Source organism: Syngnathus leptorhynchus, chromosome 2 (genome assembly GCF_054491065.1).
Source record: "Syngnathus leptorhynchus isolate UIUO chromosome 2, UIUO_Slep, whole genome shotgun sequence".
NCBI classification, from domain to species: domain Eukaryota; kingdom Metazoa; phylum Chordata; class Actinopteri; order Syngnathiformes; family Syngnathidae; genus Syngnathus; species Syngnathus leptorhynchus.
Window position 1 is genome coordinate 3,589,623 of NC_141196.1, and position 14,275 is coordinate 3,603,897.

The 14,275-nt window shown below is 45.7% G+C and overlaps 2 protein-coding genes across 3 annotated transcripts in view; one reads left to right on the forward strand and one right to left on the reverse strand.

Annotated features, from left to right (window-relative positions):
- Positions 1-14,275, reverse strand: part of adamtsl3 (ADAMTS-like 3) — a 94,925-nt gene that overhangs the window by 34,402 nt on the left and 46,248 nt on the right. Inside the window, exon 4 of the mRNA XM_085902747.1 lies at positions 518-550. Within this exon, the coding sequence (XP_085758873.1) occupies positions 518-550 (33 nt within the window). The remainder of the gene's footprint in view (positions 1-517; positions 551-14,275) is intronic.
- On the forward strand, positions 2,190-5,028 carry gba3 (glucosidase, beta, acid 3). 2 transcript variants are annotated; one of them, XM_085905058.1, is made up of 7 exons: positions 2,190-2,375; positions 2,894-3,118; positions 3,284-3,303; positions 3,373-3,645; positions 3,817-4,257; positions 4,368-4,491; positions 4,556-5,028. In XM_085905058.1, exons 1-7 carry the CDS (start codon positions 2,321-2,323, stop codon positions 4,756-4,758), a joined length of 1,341 nt encoding a protein of 446 aa, XP_085761184.1. In that variant the 5' UTR covers positions 2,190-2,320; the 3' UTR covers positions 4,759-5,028. The 2 variants fall into 2 exon arrangements, with proteins under 2 accessions (XP_085761184.1, XP_085761183.1); XM_085905057.1 differs by having other exon boundaries at positions 3,284-3,645.

The following is a 14,275-nucleotide window of genomic DNA, read 5'->3' on the forward strand; positions in this document are numbered from 1 at the left end:
GGAAACGCTTAATCGCCGACGACTTTTCTCTCAAGGCAATCAGATGCCGCGGTTTGTTTTCATACGACGGTACGAGTATGTACGCAGCGTGCGGAGATTTCCTCGCTGAAAATTCTTCTCGGAGGGTCAACCCCCACCGACCACCCCTCCCTCATGAGTAACCCGCTTGTCTCCCCTTTAGGCCAAGCTCAAGCGAGCTGTTTGATCAGTCCCTGTTTGGGCCGGGAGTCAAAGTGCTGCTTGTCACATGTGTTCAAAGAGCGGGGCCAGGAATTTGCCAGCTACATGCCCCTTCATGGGACAGCGGCTAGTTTGTTTTTGCACTCCAGCATGTTGGAAAGGCGACCGCAGTGGCTGATCCAGACACGATTACACGATTACTTGACCCATTCAAGACAGCCAAATACAAAAAAAAGCAAAGGCCAATAACAAAAGTCTTTTTGGAATTTCAAACCAAAATATATTGCATGAATTACTGACATTATAATGTCTCGTCTCAATCCAAAATGTGTCTGACCTGTAGGTGGCGCTCCACTGGCTGGTTCTGGCACTGTAACAGGCAGGATAGTCAAAATTAATGATCACAGCTGTGTTTTGCTTGGATCATCACGAAACGTTCTTGATGGGTAAGTTCAAGAGCTATAAGAGAGGAACAAAGGGTCACACGGTGCTCGTTTGCATAGCGTGCACGACACCAAACAACACGTGGTGCTCAGGTAGAGCGCTTGCAAGCGAGCGACGTTGTTCTTGGCCGCCGTCTGTGCCCGGTCGGGGGGCCTTCAACACTCCCAAAACAAAGACATTGCTTGTGTTGTTGCCAACCCCGAAAAATGTTTTTCTAATTCCTTCTAAGTGGCTATTTAAGCAGCTGTTTTCTGCAAACATTTAGCTGCGAATCGTTTTTAATTTGATTTTCTAATCCGCAAATCTGAGACGAGTTAGGAGTGGAGTTATTTCCTCGCCTCTCTCTCTCGTGACTTGGAGACTGGAGACTTTTTACACTTTTTACTTGTTGACAAAATAGTTAATAAAAAAACAAAAAACATTCCCAGGGTGGTCATGAGGTCACAGTTTACATACTGCACTGTTGATTGAGTTTCTCAGTGGGTACTTCCAGTTAACCGGTGAAAGTTGTCATTTAGTGCTTTTGAAAGTTAAACCGCATTAAGACTAATTTTACATATATATTTTTAGGGCATAAAAATTTGGTGTCAAAGCTTTAAGAAGCACTGTAGCCCTCTCTGACAGCAGGTGACGCTTTCCCAGGAGAGGAGCACGCAGGTATCTGTTACCCAGCTCCATTAACTGCCACACAGGGACAGTGGAAACCAGAGAACAGAGCCACAATAGACTTATTTTGGTATCCTGCGTCACCCCACTTGCATTATTCATCACTGTATTAAATACTAGCAAATCTGATTTGATTCAAATACCTCATATATGTGTATAAGATGGTCATAATTAATACTATCACAGATTTTTTTCATTTTTTAAATTTACAATGGAATTGCACCTTCATGACGTATTTCATTATGAAGCGCCCAGCAAGGTTTCCACATTTTCAATTGGTTTGCTTCAGCGTCATCTGGTGTTAAAAGTTATAGGACACGCTCCATTGCAACTAGAAAGGCCACACGCACCAAGAATTAGAAAAACCTGACCGATCAAATACATTTACATATATTATTTGTTCATAAGGATTTACTTTAAGAGCATTATCTACCTGTCATTTGTTTCCAGACTCTATTAAACCAGGCATGACTTTTTAGACTTTACTGCCATCTTGTGGGAGAACTCTTTTAATGCAAACAAAAACATTGATCAGTAAAAACACAAAAAAAACTTTATAAACAGACGTTATGTATACAGCCAATATATATACATTATTTTGGGTTTTAATTGCATTTGAGCAAGTTAGTCTTTACATCGTAAGCAAATGAGCTGTTGACGTCATTGCGCAGGAAAACCACCCTCACCACTTATGCTGCTTTCACAGACACTCGTAAAGTATCCCGAGTCAGTCATTATTTAAACCATGTAAATAATGGCTTTCGATATTTACAAAGATAATAGTATTTTACGACTGCTTCACGTTTTAAGTCTCGCACTATGAATCACATGATGCTAAAAAAAAAAAGCTAAATAAATATCAATCTGTGGGAAATTCTGCGTTTCAAACGTCACACTGGATAACACTTCCGGGTTGTCAGCCTCTCGCGTTGATACCCGCTTTATACGCAAAGATAATACAAATGCAACTAATTGTAAAGTTAATAATGAGCATTGGAACCACGATAGTCCGACACTGACCTGCAAAAACATGTTTCCCAGTGACTTTGCATGGGGAGCTGCAACTGCAGCATATCAGATTGAAGGTAGGTACGGAAACTGCGCAGCTACGACCAATCATTGATTATCATTATTATTTTTTGGTTAGAAATCTTTATTTATAATACTTGATTTCCCCCCAAAAATATAGACTTTTAATAAAGGCATAAAAAAATAATTTTGTTTCTTTTCCTCACCAATGTAACTTTTTATCAATGCTTACAATTAATGCATGGACATGAAACAAAACAGAATCATAAAAAAAAAACAATAAATGAAAGATTAACCAACAAATTAAAAATATGCCAGTGGTCACGAGTAATAATTGATTTAAATAACTCTAAAGAGATTGAAATGGGAGCAATGTATGACTTTAATTAACGCTATTTAATTTCGATTCCAGTTCTTTCATAGATTTTACCTTAGTAAATTTACATTTGTAAAAATATTTTGCAAGAAATATGAGTTGACAACAGGTGTTATTCCAAGACAAATCTGCAGCTCCAAACAAGAATTTGGAGGATGAACCTCAAAGCATTCATCAACAGTTTTCAAATGGTTCTAGGGGGTTGGCAAGCGGACGGCAAGGGTCCGAGTATCTGGGACACATTTTGTCACGAGGAGGGCCGTGTGTGCGGTGCGCAGACAGGTGACGTGACCTGCAACAGCCATGAATTATGGGAAAAAGACCTGAAGTGCATCCAGCAACTCGGGCTGACCCACTACCGCCTGTCACTTTCCTGGTCCCGCCTCCTTCCTGATGGGACGACCGGATATGTCAATCAAAAAGGTACCAAAAAAGATCACGGCTCAACCAATTTTTTTATTTTTTATAATTATGATATTCTGATGACCTATCAATCGACTGATTACATTTTCACCACAAATTCAGATTATTTTCAAAACAAATCAGTCGGGCTTCAGTTGTAAAAGCAGCCATGTGGTCTCTCCATAGGTGTCCAGTACTACAACAAGGTGATTGATGATTTACTGTCATGTGACGTGTCCCCCATGGTTACGCTCTACCACTTCGACCTGCCTCAGTCCCTGCAGGATCGCGGAGGCTGGAAAACGTCCGCCATCGCCGCCCTCTTTGACAGCTACGCTCGCTTTTGTTTCCAAACGTTCGGGGACCGCGTCAAACTCTGGCTCACCATTAATGAGCCGTACGTGTGCGCCAAGTATGGCCACGAGGACGGCGTCCACGCGCCGGGCCTGAAAGAACCGGGCACCGCGGCCTACCTGGTCGCTCATAACATGTTGCGTAGCCACGTCTTGGCTTGGCACAGTTACAACTCCCTCTACAGGCCAAAGCAGGTGCGTATGAAAAGCTTTGATCAATATCCTTAACGTCCAGCTAGCTTGAGGTCCGTGTGCGATCCACTTATCACTATTCATTACTGGTGGAGCTAAAATATGGTTGGACCTCCCTTCAGGTGCCAGACACATTTCGAGGAGATATTAAAATGTTGGAAGGACTTTTTGTAGGGTGGCGCAGTGTCCCTGGCCATCAACAGTGACTGGTTCGAGCCGTTTCGCCCAGAGCACGCCGCCGATGTCGCCGCTTCAGATCGCTCCCTGGCCTTCACCTTGGGATGGTTCGCGTGGCCCCTCTTCGTCACCGGGGATTACCCGGACGTAATGAGGGCGGCCATCGATGCTCAGAGCAGCAATCTAGGCTACGACGGTAGTCGGAGACTTCCCGCCTTCTCCGAGGACGAGCCGTCCGCGTTAGGCACGGCCGACTTCTTTGCCTTGAACTATTACACATCCCGAAAGGTCAAACACGGATGCGTCGGCCAGCGGCGGATGTGCATGAAACACGACCGTGACACGGAGGAAGTCTTGGATCCCAATTGGAGTATTTGTGGCGCCCCCTGGTTGGCAGTGGTGCCGTGTGGCTTGCGCAAGCTCCTCAACTACATCAAGGTAAGCCTGAGACAAAATCGGATTCTTTTTCCTGTATTATATGACTTTGGCACCATCTGGTGGCATTATGGTGCTTTGAGGAGTTTGCCATTTGGCCTTCACCTTCCCAGGACACATTTGGCGACCCAGCGGTCTACATTACAGAAAATGGCTTCTGTCAGACGGGGCCGTTGGAGATGGAGGATGCTCAGCGTGGCGAGTTTTACAAGGAAACCATCCAGGAAGTGGAAAAAGGTACCACAGCTGATGTTTTTTGGGGGTCAGCGGACTGACACTTACATGCCTCCCTTCCGTGCAGCTATCGGAGAAGACGGCGTCAATGTCCGCGGCTACTTTGCCTGGTCACTTCTGGACAATTTTGAGTGGGCAGACGGATTCGATCTCCGCTTTGGATTGTTCCACGTGGACTTTGCCGACCCTGAGAGAAGGCGAACGATATACCGCTCTGGATTGGAGTATGGGGGGATTATATCAAAATACAAAACTGTGCACTCTAAATGAGGCCAATGCCTTCAATCAATCATTTTTATTTTAATTGGTCACTTTTTGGCTACATATTTTATAGAAAAACAACCTATCACATTCACTCTCAAAAATCACGGCACTGATTCTTTAGTGTCGTGCTTCTCAAACTTTTAACATCGAATACCATCAAATAAAATACTCTGGGAAAACAAATCATACTTCACCATTTTCTTAAAACCTAAACAACAATCAAATTATTAAAGATGAAATGAAATCGTATTGTTTGAAAACATTAAATACAACTGAACTGTACTTGGGCATTGATTCTTTCACGTACCACTAGAGGGAGCTCAAGTAGCACACTCAGTGCTTTTGTGTTTTTTTTGGGGGGGACAAATTACCCAATTTTCAAACTGCATCATGTTACATTGGGTTCAACTTTTTTGACAGTCAACTCATCCGCCGTGCTTCTTATTGCAAATCATTAGGAATGCAAACTGAGGAGTGCTGTTTTTCAGGGACGCGTGGCGTGGCCTTTCACCAAACGCACCTTGTCAGTGTCGCAATAAGCAACGCCATGCATCATAGGTGTACAACACTTAATATTCATGCTCCCGCTCGGGAGAAAATGTCATTTATATTCGCTCCCGGAGAGACTTTATTTGCATTCATAAGCATGGCGCACGGTGCCACCCATTTGGCTGTGCGTTTCCCCCCCCCCCTCCCACACGTGTGAATAATAACACCCCCGTGGCCTCTCTCCATCTACGTCAAAGCCAGTGAGATTCTCCTTTGTCTTATGATGAACGGCACGCTATTGTGGAACCATGAATAATCCAACTTCTTTGTGGGCTCCTGCGGGCTCCAAAGTTGAAGCGCGTATTTGAATATCCGAGGCCCCCCCGTCGGAGTCTGAGCAAGACGACGAGGCCGATTGTTCCTTTATATAAACACACGTCCGCTCGTCTCGCCTCGGTCGCGCTTAACCGCCGGCACGCGAAGGAAAATATCAATTAGCGTTGAAATCATTCACTCCTGCGGCCAAACTTCAAATATCGCACTTGAATTCATTACTCGGAGCCAATTTATTGTGATTAGAGTCAAAGAGGAAAGCATTTCGAAAATGTGCTTTCCAATTAAGCGCCAGATATATCACGCACGCAGATAAGTTGCTTTTGACAATGAATTAGTGTCTTTAATTGTAACATTCAATCACATGAGCTGCAGGCGGAGATTTACCCCAAGGAACAATCTGGCAAATTATTAAGGCAGGGCCATTTGTATTGGACAAGCATCAGGAAATATTCAGGATTTATTGCGTTATTCTAAATTAGCTTAATAATTTAGCAGGCAATCGTGAAGTCAAAATTTAAATTCTTTTTCTCTCTCTCTCGCTCTCCAACTTGCAGCAAATAATTACCTTTTTCTATTTACCGATTAGCCTCATTTGCATATTCCCATTAGGAATCTCTAATTAGATTGTTGGTTCCATTTCTAGATGAAAAAAAAACGGCGGCCACTCCTTTCCCCCAAATCTCAATCCAATTGCTCATTTGCTATCGAGCGGAGGAAAGAGAGAAAGAAAAAACTTTGACAATCCCATTGACCTACTTTGCAGAGAATTCACGCCAGCGCAAAACGAACACGGAAATGTTTGCTCTCCTTTCCCAAGTCTTCTGAGCCGTGTTTGGATGTCGCAAGCGTGACATCAGAGTTATGAAAAGTGTGTGTGTGTGTGTGTGGGGGGGGGGGGTTTAAGTGGGGCTCTGCCTGGAAGACAGGAAGTGGAATTATGACAAAAGCCATGCAGAGTAGAAATACCTCGGCAGCCCCCCCCATACACGCCCAGTCCCTTTTGGGAAATGCCGATGACCCCGGCTAACATAATTTTTGACCTTGATGGCACCACTGAGGAAGGGAGGGGCGGAATTGGGGGTGGGGGGTTCACGGACCTGCCTGAAAAATTCAAAGCCCCTTAGAATATTCAAGCTTGGCCGAGGGAGGTGTAGGAATTTGTATTCGACGTGTGTGCACATCCCCCACCACTACCTGTGTGTGTGTGTGTGTGTGTGTGTGTGTGTGTGTGTGTGTGTGTGTGTGTTGGCAAATGAGCCGAGCACACAGACTCGTGGGAACAATGATACGGGAAGCGTGAGCGAACGGGAGCGCCGAAAAAATGAAAAGAGTCAATTTATAGGAGCTTCATAAGAATAGAAAGTGCGATTTTTGTAGTTATCAGGGCGGAATCCGAGCGACTAATGACGTGCGAATAACCTCGTGCTCCCAATATTCACACACAATGTTGGCAAAAATACATTTAAAAAAAAAAAAATAATCATCCGCTTGGAATCTCCTCGGAGAAACAAGCTCGGGAGAGAAGTCTTATCTTTTGTGATGATGTCAATAACACAGGCAGATATGTGGCGGACTTGTTATGCCGACTTTTTCGACCGTGTTTTGTCCAGCGTGCATTAAAGCGACAAAATATAACGATTTGGTTTGAAAACAGATTCTAAAATCTTGTGCCAGGCAAAGTAGGAATTAGTGACAAGAAAGCATGTTGAAGTGATGCATCTCAACTGAGAGACAACCTATGTACGTTAGGGGCGGAGCTTACTTTAGCCTGGGTTGTAAGAAGTTACAATTCTTTTTTTTTTTTTTTTTATTCTTTCTTTTTTTTTTAAATTTTTTATATTTTACTGATTTTATTTGTTTTTATGATAGAATTTTTCTATTTCTCAATTCCTGGCACTATCCCCTATATAATAGTCATTTGTAATTTACGTTGCTGGATTTTTGCGGTCGGAGCCCCGGTGTCCGTTGTCCGAGTTGGGGAATGCGGCGGCGGCGGCGGCGGCGGCACAAGGAGCTGAGACGCGTCGGCCTAATTAACTCTAAGTGTTGTACGACATGCTCCCCTTCTCACCCGTGTTGTCACTCAGGGTTTGAGTGGCGCTAATGAGAGAATTATCTCGCCTCGGACCCCGCTAATGCATTTAAATGAACACCGGCCCGACCCGACCTACCAGACGCCTTTTTAATCTCCAGCACTTAATAGAAATCAGAAGTGCTTTCTCACGCGCCCGCCCGCCCGCAGCGGGAGGGCCCTCCGCTCCCGACGCCGACAACTGTTGATCCGAGGGAGAGCGCTAATTGTCTGGGACGAGTCGAGGGGGGCCTCCGCCGGTATTATGCCGAGTACCGCAGGTGCGGGGCCGCTTAAGTGTTTGCTAAACATAAACGGGTTGGCATTTGCGGGGAGTCCCTTATTCCTTGTGGAGCTTTTTGCCGATGTTTACATTAAGCGGCAAAAATCCTTCAGAACACAAATTGAAAGCATTCTGAATGAGCTGCGGCTGTTTGATGCTATTTTGATGGAGTCCAGTCAGAAGACTTTTATACTAATTAAATGTTTACTGGAGATATAAACATGGATAAGCTTCTCTTGGTCTGCTTGAAGCATGCAGTTCTTAAATGGACTCTACAAATCATCTGCGTAGCCATGATTGGCCAACATTGGCCTTCTGAATAATTTGCTGTATATAGGCTGAATATAAGTGGTTCAAGGATTGACCCTTGAGGAACCCCAGGTGTCATTGCCAGCCACTCATATTCAAAACAGCCAATGGTCACAAAACTAGGACCTGAACCATTTGAATCCTACAGAAAATGTGTATCTTGAGGCAGCACTTTTAAGTCGATAGCAGTTTTTGTCTCCAATTTGACAAAAAGAGTCAGCTCGTCTTTGTACGTAACAAGCTTAACGAGGATTTTGTTTCGGTAGAGAGACTCTACTTTAGAGCAACACGAGCAATAAAGCTTTTTTTTGTTGTTGTTTGTAGTGCCATCCAAAGAAACAATCAAAGCGGCAACTGTTTAGCATTTCAGCCGCAACACCAACAGCGCCATCTGGTGGCGCAGCGGAATGCCATGCTGCATTTCTTTGTAAATAAGGTCCAATTAATGGCAAATTAACAGTCACGTCAACAATCGCTAACTCTGTCTGACAGCTTACATGTTAGCATGTCGATGTGCCAGACAGCTTCCGTGTCCATGCGGAGCCCGCGGGCCGATTGCGGGCGCCCCGGTAACGCGTCTGCTCGTCACTCATCTGCTTGACGGTTTTTGCTATCTACCCTGACACTGACCGATGATGGGGTTGCAATGTGGGGAGTTTAACGTGTTGGCACCTCCGAGTGTGCCCGTGGCGGGTGAAGCGGGCACAGAAAACGTTTTTGTTGGAGTCACACATGGGCGAGTCTCAAATCTTAAAAGGGGAACTTTGCTCTTATTTAGTAAACCGAAATAAGCGGTCATATTATTGCCGATGTTGTCATTTCCCACAAGACTGCCACGTCCCCATCGATGTTGCCGTGTCCTCCACACGTGCGCAGGTGTCAAAGCGTGGGAGGAGAGTGGGCCGACAAATGCTAAATGGATGCGATGCAAATGGCACCAGAGGACAGAGGAATCAATTTACCTTATTGAAACAAATGAGAGGCGCTCAACCCCTGCCATGGCATTTTTTTGGGGGGCCGCCCCCATTGTTATTGTAATCAACCCACCCAACGCGACTCCCCCGACCCTCCTTTACTATAAACACAAGCCCTGCTCCCACCCTCATCGTTCTTTCCTCTTACTGAAATGAAAAAGCCTTTGAGGTGACCAGGTAAGAAAAAAAAAATCGTCTATAATCGTGATTCATAGCCAGGGTGACATGCTAAAAGGCATGGCAAATCTGCCTTGGTGAGCATTTAGGGATGCCAGGAGCGAGTCTATCGGCCTTTCACTTGTGTTGACTTACGGTCAATTCTCATGCCCTCCCCGCCCCCCCCTCCCAATAACTAAATGGGTGAGTCCAAATGACCTCCAAGCACAATGGTTATTTTGTAAAGCGCTCTGCGGCGTCCCGATTGAAAATCTGCTTGTTTAAAAGCTATGCCACATTGACACCCGTGCTCCCGATTCCCCCGTGCGGCATTGTGGAAGGTTCTTGGATCAATGCTTCGAGAGAATGAAAAGGTGGTGCGGTCGGGGAGGGGGGGGGGGGGCATTCACCGTGGAATCAATGCGCCGGACAAACGACCTCCAGCTGCCGTCTTCCAAGCCACTCTGACACCTGAGGCAATCTCCGCCCCGACGTCCTCTGCTCAAATGCCAGCGGGCCACGGGCCGCTGAGCAGCCGCTCAAGCGGCGCTCCCCAAATGGAGAGGCGTTATGCAAAGCGAAGCGGCGACCCTCTCATCCGCGGCGAAAGGCCTCGGCTCGGCGTGACCACGTAAGCCAAAACGGAGCTCCACCTGGGGAATGTCAATGACTCGCCGCCCGCGCCGTTTGACGGCTCGCCAAATCTGGAGGTCGGCGTAGAGGTGATACTGGATGGCGCCAAATCTTAAAGGTCATCGTCATTAGTTTTGGTGCGGCAAAGATAAGTGATTCACTTGAGGCGTCACAACTGCGCGTGACCTTGCAGGTGTTTTGAAAAAACAAAAAAAACAAAAAATGCTAACTTCCGATGCCCGTGCGGGTTCACAGTAAGGTGGGTGCATAATTCCACAAGACATCTGACTTTCTTCCATTTCCCCTTTTCTCTTTCGAAGAGGTCAATTCCCCCGCCGACTATTTGTTTTTCATTCGTGTTACCTGCCGACACTCGTGACAACACGCTGCCGTCGTATCGACCCGCCCGCAACAAACACTGTCTCCTTTTAGAAAACTGATTATAAATGGTCAATTTGAAAATAGAGCCCCAAAGTCCCCCAAGGCTGTTTTGTCTTGTCAAATTGAAAAGGGACAAGGGCGAGTCGGTCCGCTCGGCACTCTCGCCGGCGCCGGAAAAATTCACCCTCCTCCCGGATGATGCGGGGTTGAAGCGAGGGATCTTCAGCATCTCGCCCTCAGCATTTATGTCACAAGTCCCCACAAAGAGTCTATGGATCACCGTAGCCAGCTCGTGGCGGCGGCGCTATCAGGAAAAGCCAAAGGCTGTCAGGGACTATCCGCGTCTTCCATATTTCACCGTCGACAGCCCTTCCCGTCTCGCGGCCTCACTCACAGCAGCCTTTGAGGATAATATCTTCAAATCTCTCCACGCTGAGAGGCTATTTTTAAATAGATATTTATTTCGCTCCCTCAATTTGTCTTCCCCTGTCCTCTCCGTCTCCGAGGCGCCGCTTTGCTCGGCGCCCCCGCTCGGAAAAATCGAGGCGGACCTCCGTTACCTCGGGCTAAGCCTTTTGAGCATCCATTGTACAGTGCTACCTCGACTTGAGCGTGCCCCACCTCGCGGGTTGTCCTAGCGCGGGCCGTCACTTGGTTGATGTTGGGAGCAAGCGACAGATACGTAGACACTCCGGTGAAGTGAAACTTTGGACCTCTATGGGCTTAGACGTAAAGACGAGAATAACCGCCAATGGGAGCGAAAGTTGGAGTTCCTGACATCACTGAGTGAGCCACGCCCCTTAAAGGCACACGTTACGCAAAGTCAAATGAGAGAAGAGCCACATTTGTCGATGAACTGCTGTTATATTCAAAGGCACAAATTGAAAACAGTTTTCACGTGCAGACAAAAGTTGACCTGACTCCAATTTGCTTTGTCACTTCCTAGGCTCCGCCCCTTGCAGCTATCAATCCTTCCTCAAAACTATTTTCAGATTCTTCCTTTAGATTCTCTTTGATGATGTATTTATATATTCTGTTTATTATTTTTTTTTTGTGTCATTGACCGTAACATGCAAGTCAAGGTAGCACTGTAAATGCAATTCTGTTTTTTCAACACAGCTCGCATACGTTCATCACGTCAAGGCAAGGGGCAGGGGGGGAGGTTTGGGGGGGGGGCAGGGGGGGGAACCTTCGGACTAATCTGCTTGAACGTGATTGTTGTCTCCGACAGGTATCGGCGCTCTCCGCTGAATACATTAGCGGCAGGGTGAGCGACGGAATCATCAGATAGCGGCGAGGCGAATTGAAGTGGTCATGAACCTCGTGTCAAACTCAAATAGCGCCGTGGCGGCAGATAAAACAAACAAGGCCCGCCTGCAGAGGGCAGCGATGACGGCGGCGGGCTGATAAAGGGCGAGCGCGGCGTCGCCCCAGCGCAATTGTAACATTCGACCCCAAATTTATGTACGCCGTGAACTTTCTCCCCACCTGAGTTATGTTCCACGTTGAGCGCGAGATGGAAATTTATATACGGCGGCGGGCGACTTTCCCTCTGGGCTCGACGTTGCCAAATGACCTCGCCCGGATAAAATACACAGCATGACTCCAATGCACTTCATTGGGCGGCCATGATATTGCCTTTATGTTTACAAGAGCCAACAAGCAAATACCCCCCCCCCCCTTCCTCGTTCCCCTGGCCCGGATTGCACAGCTAGCACATTCGCTCTTCGTTATCTTATTTCACCCTTCTAACCGTGCTTAATAACACTGTGTCCTATCTTTTGCTATTTCTGGGCTAAGCCGTCCTCTGCCTCGCAAAGAAAAACGCTTGTCTAAGCAATGGGAGGATTCTACCCCTTGCATCCTCAGGTATCACCCACCACCCCTCCCCTCCCCCTTTCCATGCTTCCTTCACCTTCTCCCTTTCGCTGAGATTTCCATCCCCGACCCTTATTATCACCAAACAAGCACTTTTTGATGAGAAGTAATAGCCTCAACCCCGCCTCACTCCTCAGGGGAGGAAAGAAGAGCGTCACGCTCATCTTTCTTTGTAGTTAGGATAACCCTCAGGGGGGGGGAGGAGGTCTGAAAATGTATTGAGATGCCCTGGCGTGTGGGCAAGGAGAGCTACATTTACCGGAAAATACAAAATGAGAATAGAAGCAAAGTTGAAACCGCAACGGATTTATTTGCCCCGAAGTTAAAGCAGCAGCGTATTGATGGCGTTATTTTGACGAGCAGGCGTTTTTTTTTTTTTTTTTTGCATTTGAATGCGCGGAGGTTTAGCACAAAAGAGGTCGAGTGTATTAATAACGCTGCCCTTCAGGATTATATTTGAAGGCATTCAGGAATGGCCACATGCACACGCGCTTTAGCCGAGTCTCCGGCGTGGCCGAGATGAAGGATGAGCGCATCATAAAAAGGGTCAGCTCTTTCCCGCCCCGAGAGGAGTTTTGTCACCGCCGACAGCGCGCTGAAAAGATCTCGCATAAATAAACAACATCACGCCGCCTAATCCTGGAGAATTTCTCTACAGTGGCTTGTCAAATTGAGCAGACCAATTTGAATGCACAGCAGGGGGGGGGGGGGGGGGTCCTTTGCTCCCTCAATCTGGCACTCATCAAATTTATCTGCGATGGCATCTCGTAACTCCGTTTCTGGATGCGCTAGGAAGCCGGGGTGAGCGGTCAGGGCCCGGCAAGGCCGTCATTCTCCGTCTGCCAAAACCATCACAAATGCCGACCTACATTATTTTGCAAAATAAATTGTACTTTTTGTTCCGTCATAAATCAAATGAATTTATTCCAAGAGGCGATTCTCTTCATTTGTTCGCGTATGGTTTTCACTACAAGCACTTGTTAGAATTTTTTTTTTTTTTTTTTTGTCCAATCATGTCATTCTATCTTACCCAGGGCCTCCGCAATGTAATTTGAAGAAACACACACTTAACGTCACAGATACAGCAGGGTAGAATGTTTGGATGGCGACCACTAGTGGACAAAAGTAATACTGACACAGATGTAATGATATCTTGAAAATATTTATAAATACAGTAAATAATTTATTATACTCTATTTTAATACTAAATAAATAATAATAATAAATACTCTCTTTCTCCACTGTAGTCATCTGCACAAATTTATATTTTTACCAATTAGCATTTTTGCTAAATTTGAGATTTATTATTTTATTTTTTTTTTAAGTCATGGTCTTTGATCAAAATTGCTTGTCACTTGGTTTAATTGCATTCTAGACTGACTTGAATTAAGTCAGCAAAGTGGTTCTGGTAGGAATGCCGTTTTTCTTTTGGGTCTGAAGGCTCCGGCGCTCTTTGTTTGCTTTCTCAGGCCTCGCTCGGCACGCCACTTGACAGAAATGATATTCAAAGCAGACGTCGGCGCAAATCCTATCAAACAGATTGATCCCTGAGTCCGTGCCAGCCTTTGCGAGAAGGCTTTCATCCTTGCAAGGTGCAAATAATCCCCCCCAGCGTTTTGAAGGAACAATATGTAGTTATCTGAGCTCACAATAACAGCTTCGGGAGAATCGGGAAGATGTAACAGGGAGGGTCGCATGTCTGTTTTCATCACGCTGACCCGGGATTATCTACTTTTGTGCTCTATTGTACCAGCGGAGTAACTTTGTGGTTGCTATGGTTACTGATTAGCATTTGGAGGTCTTTGACAAGTAAATTGCGCATTCATGTACCATTTCACAAAATTGACGTTATTTTTATTTTTTTTTTAAAGTTCCCTTTCAATGAATATTTTTTAAAGCACAACAAAGTTTAACGCGAACCAAAAAGGTGTAAGGTGAAGCTTCAACTTTTTGTGTCTTTGTGGAAAAAAATACTTTAGACAAACATTTAACAACTTAAAGAGTGAATTTAGT

Bases quoted from the DNA above. Each gene is read 5' to 3' on its own strand.
- gba3 (XM_085905057.1), top strand. From the start codon at position 2,321: ATGTTTCCCAGTGACTTTGCATGGGGAGCTGCAACTGCAGCATATCAG. The intron at 3,119-3,283 runs GTACCAAAAAAG...GTCTCTCCATAG, and splicing joins CGGATATGTCAATCAAAAAG to GTGTCCAGTACTACAACAAG. The intron at 4,492-4,555 runs GTACCACAGCTG...CCTTCCGTGCAG, and splicing joins CATCCAGGAAGTGGAAAAAG to CTATCGGAGAAGACGGCGTC.